The 9,369-nt window shown below is 38.5% G+C and overlaps 2 protein-coding genes across 3 annotated transcripts; both read right to left on the bottom strand.

Moving 5' to 3' along the window:
• Window positions 1–625: 625 nt before the first annotated feature.
• On the bottom strand, window positions 626–4,703 carry calub (calumenin b). Its single transcript, XM_078256860.1, has 7 exons — window positions 4,598–4,703; window positions 3,331–3,578; window positions 2,954–3,147; window positions 2,652–2,818; window positions 2,499–2,559; window positions 2,120–2,319; window positions 626–1,402 (listed from the first exon to the last, which is right to left on the bottom strand). Exons 2-7 carry the CDS (start codon window positions 3,549–3,551, stop codon window positions 1,298–1,300), a joined length of 948 nt encoding a protein of 315 aa, XP_078112986.1. The 5' UTR covers window positions 3,552–3,578; window positions 4,598–4,703; the 3' UTR covers window positions 626–1,297.
• A 213-nt stretch (window positions 4,704–4,916) lies between these two features.
• Window positions 4,917–7,864, bottom strand: gtf3c6 (general transcription factor IIIC, polypeptide 6, alpha). 2 transcript variants are annotated; one of them, XM_078256861.1, is made up of 7 exons: window positions 7,762–7,864; window positions 7,275–7,355; window positions 7,088–7,151; window positions 6,239–6,283; window positions 6,047–6,154; window positions 5,701–5,825; window positions 4,917–5,382 (listed from the first exon to the last, which is right to left on the bottom strand). In XM_078256861.1, the coding sequence occupies exons 1-7, from the start codon at window positions 7,783–7,785 to the stop codon at window positions 5,326–5,328; spliced, it is 504 nt and encodes a 167-aa protein (XP_078112987.1). In that variant the 5' UTR covers window positions 7,786–7,864; the 3' UTR covers window positions 4,917–5,325. The 2 variants fall into 2 exon arrangements, with proteins under 2 accessions (XP_078112987.1, XP_078112988.1); XM_078256862.1 differs by having other exon boundaries at window positions 5,701–5,822.
• Between the last annotated feature and the right edge of the window lie 1,505 nt (window positions 7,865–9,369).

Genomic DNA, 9,369 nt, shown 5'->3' with positions numbered 1-9,369 from the left:
CACTTGTAATAGCAACTGCCATATGAAAAATACCTGATACTATTACTTTAAGTCAAAAAAATACAGCAGAGTAAAAGCTCCAATTTTATTTGTTTTTATTGAGACATTCTTCTCAATCACAAAAAACTGGACCTGATTGTTAGAGTGCTCAGTTTGCAGACCATCAACTTATTTACAGTAAAGTCACTAGTGAAAGGGTGGTCGCTGCAGTGAGCCTGTAAAAAAACATTATCATATACATTATAGTATACCATAAAAATTCTCAACAGTGGTTATAAATGGTTGAAGTGATAATACAAGCATTACAAACATATTTAGGAGGGGGACGTGTTTGAAAATGAAAGAGCTTTTTTTTATACAGCTTACAAAACAGGACAAAGGTGTTTCCTTGGCACACATATTAGTTTGTTCAGCTGAAACCAACAAAAAATTAAGAGTACAAGTAATATATGTACACACAGATTCACACGCACACACACTATCGAGGTGATGAGAAGGAGGCAGCTTCGAGGACAAAGCATCCATCAGTCATTAAATCAGAAATTCTTGATTCCTTCAACTAACACACAACTTGCCCTTATGTGGGACCCTGGGCTTGTGTTAGCATGGATGCTTTGGGGACCAGTATAGCAAACACAGCGTGGTCCCACTGATTATACTGTATTGCACTAGTCCAAATAGTCTTTATCGTCACTGGAATTTAATATTTACTCCTCGTTCCAAACACCCTACACTCCAGCATTACGATCAATAAAGACATGAAAACATAGCACAAGTGAATCAGAAACTACTTTTCAGTTTGGGCTCGACTACATGATTAGACAAGAGGAGTAGAACAAATTCTGTAGTAGAACAAAACTAGCTAGACATCAGCTTTACTCTTCACAGTCCAGTGCATTGCAAAAAGAAATGGTACGACAAAGTACTCTGTATACTGCAAACTTAAACTTGCTCTTTTAGGGTTTAATAAAACATGGCTATTTCATAAAATTATTCTTTCAAAGAAAAACTAATTATCATCTACAGTAACGCTGTTTGTTCTTCGACTGACCTAGAAAATGGGAAGAGTAGTGTGTGGACGCAGAGCAAAGGCTGGCGATATATCCCAATCTTACACACAACTGAGCATGACGACACACTGTTAGTGTGTGTACATTGGGACACATTCAACAAATCAAATAAATTACTGTCCGTGGCGTTGGATTAGGCGAGCTCATCTCGTTTGAAATACTCCATCGACTGTCGGAGGACTAAGGTGGTACACAAAATGAACAGAGTCTTTGGAGGCAGGTGGATGTTAGAACTCGTCGTGTCGAGTCAGAGCTTCTCCGAAGTCAGTCGCCTGGCTGCCCACGAACAAGTCGTACTTATCCACGATTTCTGCTTTGGTCAGGCGGCCATCCTGATGGAGGGAGAATAACACACATGATAAACCTTGTATTTGTGTCAGTACAAAAAGACTATTCAGGAAAAAGAACTGGTACCAAGATATGGAGGTACTTGTTGTCATTATGTGTTTCCATAGGTATTTGGTATGTCTTGTGTGATTTGCACTTGCGTCACTGGGTGCAGACAATAAATAAGATATATTTTCTCATCTTAGTTACACAATAAACAAATCCCAAAGGGCTACAATACAGACAGGGCTGAGATGAAAGCCTGTATCTCTTGCATTTGTCATGCTTTGTTAAGATCCTCCTTTGCAATGTCTTAAACTGACTGACAAATAAAAAATGTCAAAAACAAATGCACAAAACTAAAATATGACTGTTTACATTACACGCCTGGGACAGAAAGACATGAAGTGTCACACACTGGTTTTTACGGGGAAACAAATGCAGGCATGAAACAAACATTTTGAGTGAGTTGCTAAAAGCAAACTCATTATTTCATAAATATTTGTATGAGTCTAGACTTGTATGTGCTTCTTTGTTTCATTGAGTGTCATATTTTCATTGCAATGTCAAAACATTCTACCACTACTTATTGCATATACTGTAAAAGCACACTTAAATTAATAAACTACAACCCCCCCAATATTCATTGAATACGTCAAATTCATTAGAACTTGTGCATTTCTGATGAAATTTGAAATAATTTACAGTTCTACAGTACGTACTTTGTCTGTATCAGACTCATAGACCAGATGCTTGGCCTCGGCGTCAGCATGGTCGTAGTCACTGGGCAGGATCCAGTCTCTGGTCTCCTCCTTGTCCATCTTTCCGTCTTTGTTTTTGTCTCTGAATTCAGTAAACTGTTCCTTCTCCGTCTTCACCCACTCAGGTTCTGTGGCATCTCCCTCCTGGCTGTACATGTCACCTAGAACAAAGAAAGATGGCGTTGATGATGTTGCAAATGCTCATTTCATAGGGGTTCCTCAAACATTGAGCAATACCTTAACTTTGTATTATCTATTTGCATTGGTTTTCCACCAATAACAACCCAAAATTGTGTGGTACAAATTGATGATGCTTATATGACAATGGGCTAGAACTCACCTATGTACTCGTCTAAGTCTATTAAACCATCTCCATTCTTGTCAATGTCTTCCATAGTTTCCTATAGTTAGAAAAGAGTCCACAGGGCAGTGAGAAGGGATTTTAAACAGTGTTAGTGTCATCATTTAACACCTGTGTGCATTTGTTACTCACCAGCACTACAATGTCTTTCATGTGGTCGTACTCCTCGGGGTGAAGGAAGGCTGTAAACTCCTCCTTGTTGGCTTTCATGTCATTGTCTTGGTCGGCCATTTTGAATCTCCTCTCATCGCGATTCATCATCTGCCTGTAACTGAAGCCATCATCGGGGTCGGGATCATCTGCAAGTCAGAGATCACAACTTTGTATAGAGTGTGCATGTGTATGCAACGTGAATTTGTTTCTATGTAGTACACAGGTGATACTTCAGGGATATATCAAGTATATAAAAAGAAGAAGATTGTCTGCAGCCATACCAAGAATGTATCCGTATGTGGCGTTCTTGTACTCCTCCCAGGACACCACCTCATCCCCATTGAGGTCATGACTCTTCCACTGTCGATCCACATCATCGTAGATCCACCTCTTCTGAGCGTGCTTGATCCACTTCTTCATCTCCTCAGCTGTCACATAGCCATCCTTATCCTCATCTATACGTTCAACCAACATGCTGTAGATAAATGAAAGATATTTGGCAGACGATCAGTTTGTTCCCTCAGATCATCCGGTGGTGTGCCACCGCAGATAAACTTGACTGCTCCTTGATGAGAAACTAGGTCATTACCATGGTGACTTCATATATTCCCAGTATTATAAGAACAGATTTGCACATCTCCCTAACATGCATTCTTACCCAAGCCTCTCCTTGCTCTCCTCTGGTGTGAGCTGATCAAAGGTCTTGGCCTCCTCTTGTCCCAGAAAGGCTTCATGGTCATAGTCAAAGTTCTCCACATCATCATGCTCTCGGTTGCTGAGGGGTTCATCGTGGTGAACACGGTCCTTCTTCTCTGTGGGTTTGCTGGTGGCGTAAACCACACAGAGAGCAAAGCACATTACAAGTGGTCGCAGCTCCATCCTGCGTACGTGCAAACGCGGTCTGAACTAGGGGTAAAAAGAGGACACCAGGAAGCTGTGGTTATTGCTCAAACAGGGCATTCTGGTTAAAACATTGTATTGTATCGCTATCTTAGTTCATCGTGAACTTTTCTGTACTACTTAACTGCGTACAAGTTTAAAAGTGCATGACTCAGTGCAAGCAAATGTGAGAGGGGAATTGTTGGGTAATCTGTTCTAGCTGATGCAATCCCTTATTTGTCCCACCTCTGGTATGCTGTAGAAGTTCACATCCCATATAGTGTATTAACAGCAGCTCAACAATTCTCAAAAATATTAACATTATCATTCATGTGCAACAATTTATGCATTATTTAACTAACATTTCAAAATTTTAAATCTATCATTAGGTACAACTAGCATAGGTAAAACCAATGCAGTATAATATAACTGCCCTGCAATTTAATCCTACATTCATAACAGTATGTTATGGTTAACGCTATGTCTGAGATGTTTAGAGTGATTCACAAGAACATATTCAAAAATCACCTGCTAGCAATCCAAGTTTTTATAAATAGACTGTAACGTTATTGTTATTATGACAGCAGGAAATTGAATGCAGTATTTAGAGGGGAAAAGATTATTTTTTGACAATTTCAAAATCTCTCCGTTGCCACTCTCAATGTAACTTAAAGACGTTCATTGCTAACGTGGCTGCTTTCGTGTGACACAGCACAGTATCTGTAGTCTCACTTTTGCACGTCGTGACACCGTAGCTAAATCTTGCCATCGTTTTTGTATAATGAGTCAGTAGCAACAGTTTGTGGCCGTTATTTCCAATTAGTTAGCTGCCGTTACCATCCAAAATCAAAGGTTGGGGACTAACATTCGACTGGCTAACCTAGCGTACCGTTAGTTTTACCTGCTGAGCTGCAATTTCACTCGTCCAATGAAAGCAACTAAGCAACTATGTAATGTCCATTTTGCGTCTTTCTAAACACCAGCTACATGAGACACATTTTAGTTACTTTTTGTATTTTAAACCACAATTTATAAAGAGAACTCACCGGTGTCTTCAGGGAAGTTCTTCGATGCAGTTTAAGACCTGCCCCCTCGGAAACACACCCATGCACTTCCTGTGCTAAAACGCCAGCCGACCAATCAGGCGCTGAGAAGGCGAGTGCGATGTCGCTCGCTCACTGGTCCAGTTTAAGGGAGCATCGGTGATTGGATTGGCCGAGAACCGCCACGTCCTCAAAGTCAACAAAACTTCGCTCATTCATAAAACAAACGCCACAGTGTATGGGACAGGTAAGCTCCAAGAAAGCAGCCCCAAACTAGCACTTTTTCGCGTATTATTCAAATAAACAAAAGGCAAACACCATAAACTGCGGTAGAACTTTATTTACAGTCTTGAAAGCTAAAACAAAAAATGGATTTTGCCTGATTGACAGCCTTTTGCTCTGTAACCAAATGCCAAATCCACATCTTCTCTGGCAGAAATTCCACAAAAGCAAAACATCATCAAAAACAACACATTAAGACTGAGGCCACTCAAAAGAAGCAAATCAATAGTCAAAGTACATTCATCATAAATCTGAAAAATAGGGTCTTTGTATTTTTTTTTAAGTCTGGTACTCCTCACTCACTTCTTTGAATGTATAAATTATGTACTATAACCCTGCAGCTCAAGCAGATTTCTCTCCCTCTGCTGGTTAAACAGTATACTGATTTATCATGATCAGAGGAAACAAAAATTGATGATATAAAAGCACAATGACAGGACTTCCTGCTGCTAAGCTGAGGTCTCCGGACACATTTCTGTGACTGTCCTTCCCAAGACCCTTCCTATCTGGAAAGAAAGGATTTACATGATAATTTGTACAAGACTGTTTTCCCTTTAGGTGTCATTTAGCCATATTTATGTTGCACATCAAATATGAAATTCACTTATTTTGAGGTCCAGTAAAGAAGAGGCAATACATGTTTTTGGACACAATGTTTACATTAACGCTGACACTTTCCTCCTGTTATTGCTGAACTGTATAAATTCAACTGTCTTTGAATTGTCTGTTTTAGACATGGAGTCCCCTACAGCCTCGCAAATGCTGGTGTGTCTCTACACTTGTATAGGGAGGTCATAATATGCCAAGGCCTCCATTTCTCATACCACTGCTGAGTCTTCCAAATCTGTGTTGCCCATATCGTCTTCTGTCTCTCCCTGTTGGTTGGCATTTTCTTCTTGATCGGACTGGTAAGTTGTGTTCATCTGTTCACCACTATCAACACTTCCTGCTAGGACAACACAAAAAGGCCATATTCAGGTTTTTAACAATGTTGTGCAAAGTGGATTATTTGTAAAGATGCATAATATAAAGAGAGTTGGGTCAAGCTACTCCTAAACAGAAACACTGTATAAGAATGGGTTTCACAAAACACAAGTTAAATTAACTGTAGTAGAAGAGATAGATCACAACAGATTTTGCAGCATGGAGAGTGTAGCTGTTCTGGCTGACCTGTGCTGGTTTCTCCGTCTTTCTTCTCAACGAGGAAGATTCGTTGCATCATCAGTTTCTTCACAGTGTGGCACATATACTTAAGCTCTGGAACACTGTCTGCTTTTTCTGCAGACATGTCAAAATCATAATGGACAATAAGTGAAAGAAAGAAAAAATATATATACATTGAAAATATATGGAGAACCTTACCTTTCTGTGGTCCCTCCTCGAACAGCACACAAGTTCCCAAGGCGTCTTACAAGAGGCAAGGACAGCAAGTCAAATGTATGTTTAACATCCTTTTTATGATAAAACTCTATTATAGGAGTTCATGGAGGCCTTTTGTGCTGGTAAAAATAGTCAGCAGCCTTATGACAAACCATGTTTATTAAAAATATGCCTCTATTTCCATACATTCTATTGCAAAATAAGGTATTAGTAATGTTCTTGACTCTATGATAATCAGACTTTTGAGGGTGCAGTTGGGCCATTCGTTATCACTGAAACCACAAAAGTAGGGCTGCACGATATGAGGAAAATATCTAATTGCGATTATTTTGACTGATATTGCGATTGCGATATGATTCACGATATTGGAAGGAATGATCGTTTTTGTATCATTATTCTAATTTTCATAAAAAATTAACATTGAAAGAAATTAAAATGATTATAGTGTGATTTTTGCGAAGATCTGTACCAAACAAAGGTTTCTTTAGTCTGTAGGATACGATTTGCAGGCTCTGCAGCACCACAATACTTAATTCAGAATGGTTTGACACATATTTTGCCATTAACAAATATTGCACTAGTCCATATTGTGATTTCGATACATTAATTGTGCAGCCCTACACATAAGTCAATCACTGGCAGTGATGACAGCATTTCAGGTTAGAACATTATTCTTTGGAGGTGGTGTAAAAAGACATTTTTCCAACATGACCACTTGCTTTTAGAAGAGAGAAAGGAGGAGAGTGCAATTTGTTTTAACAGCAGGCACAAGTAAGTTAAGCTACACAATAGTTTGTATGCTTTTCCTTCGATTTTTAGCTGCGTTCTTACTTTCATATTCTCCTGCAAACACATATTGTCCAACCTGCATCATGGGCTTCTCGCTGTCAATGTCCTAGAACACATGGACAAAAGCTATTTAGTAACTCCTGCGGATAGGGACCAGATATTGATGTAATGCATGATGGCCAGGTTTCTTCTCTTTCTTTACCACAAAGCATTACTATCCGATACTCACAAGAATCTTGCATGTGCCCCGACACTTGGATAGGAAGTCATTGTTGATTATACCAGAGAGCTCCACCACAACAAGCTGCTCCTAAACAAGCGGAAAGACAAAAAAGAGGGATTGTAGGCCAACACAACGACACTCTACAAATAAAGCGTAATTTAGATTTTGCAACAGTCAAAATAGCATAGAGAAGAAAACATAAAATAATTACAATATAGTTAACTATTTACATTGTCAGGGGTCTTACACAATATTTGGACCAGAGAATGAATATCTCAGGGAGTCCCACACACGTATTTACACTCTACAACCCAAACCAATATTTAGTAGGAAGTTTGTCCCCGAAGCTCTTACTTGAAAGGTTAAAGTTAACATAATGGTGAAATTAAACCAGTGGTAGTCCTCATCCCATCAGGACCCCCCCCATGCTAGCCACATGAAGCTAATGTTGGTAAGTTTACACTAGTAACGTTACGCTGATAGTATTTCATACCTCCTCTTCCCATTCATCTTCCATGTTGAAAGTCCTGGAATAAAGAAGAATGATAGCAATTAACGTAAATACAATTCCCTCGGTTTTACATACAGAAATCGCCCATCTTACAACTTCCGCGAATGTATGGTGCCCGAGAAGCCTTATGTGTTTGTTTTTTCTCTTCTGCTTGGCATAAATTCAGTAACGGGCCCCGAACAACGAGGGGCGCTGTTGCTCAGTTCTTTTGTGGCATCATGTTTTTTTTTGCAAAGCCATTTCATGTGAACTGTAAATAGAATAAATAACAATGCAATCTCCCTCCCTCCGACCCACCCTATCTATCTATCTATCTATCTATCTATCTATCTATCTATCTATCTATCTATCTATCTATCTATCTATCTGTCTGTCTGTCTGTCTGTCTGTCTGTTTGTCTGTCTGTCTGTCTGTCTGTTTGTCTGTCTGTCTCTGTCTGTCTGTCTGTCTGTTTGTCTGTTCTACTTATGGTTGAGTATGATTTGATCTAAATATTGGCTACCTGTAGGCACACTCATCCACATCTAACATTAATGTTAATGTTCTCCTGCAGGAGGCCATAGCGGAGGTGATGAGATGAGATGAAATGAGACGATACACTTTATTGATCCCCAAGGAGAAATTCATCTTTCAAAAGGCAGAGGCAACCAAAACAAGCTCACACATCAAACATATCCAAAACAAAAAAGAAACAGAATGCCAGATGTGAAGCACGACTAATTCATAATGAAAGTGGACAATAAGTAAATTCTGTTTTGTTTGTCAGGATTGCATTTATTGCACAGAAGTCAATTTGGAGGTCTTTGTAACAGGCAGGAGGTAGACCAGTGCCTAAGCAAATTCCTGATACACACACTTGAGGTAAAAATCACAGTCTGTAATTACAAATGTATTTCTATCATTATGTTAGGAGGTAAAGTGTAAAATAATTAAATCTTATGGACATATAACATAATTTATGAGCTAAAGACTTATGGTGATTCATCAACGCAGTTTTGATCAGTTTTTAAGGGGTGGGAAATTCTCCAGTATTTCATTCGTTTATGCTATTGAATTTTGGCAAACAACATATGTTTATTTTTAATCAAACAAATGTATTGCAGTTTTTGGTGAACAAAGTTTAAAACAGGATTATTCACCAATAGAATAATAAAGCCCTTAGGATGAGAGGTGAAATGTTTTAAATTTATTTATCATTCGGTTGTCTTGATTTAGTTTTTATATTTTTTGCCTTAAAATGCTTGACTGGACGTAATGTATATTGTTATGTACATGTATATTTGATATGTATATTATACATTTGATATGTATATATACCTATATTTTAACAATCTTTTTATTGATTTTTTTATTGGAATTACAATTACAACTTTTAACAACCCCCCCGTCCCTGCCCACAACACAATAATCTTAATCTCTGTTGTACTATAACAGCTAAAAAACAAAAAGCAAATTATATGACCATATCACATGTACAGAATGAAACAGAAAACTGAAAACAATGGCACCACCAGACAGTTGATATATTTGAAATATAATATGTATTTAATAGTCCTGATTAATAATGGTACATATTGATTCTTATAGGAC

This window comes from Sander vitreus, chromosome 8 (genome assembly GCF_031162955.1).
Source record: "Sander vitreus isolate 19-12246 chromosome 8, sanVit1, whole genome shotgun sequence".
NCBI classification, from domain to species: Eukaryota; Metazoa; Chordata; class Actinopteri; order Perciformes; family Percidae; genus Sander; species Sander vitreus.
The sequence above is the reverse complement of the archived record's forward strand: the minus strand, read 5'-3'. Positions and strand labels throughout refer to the sequence as shown.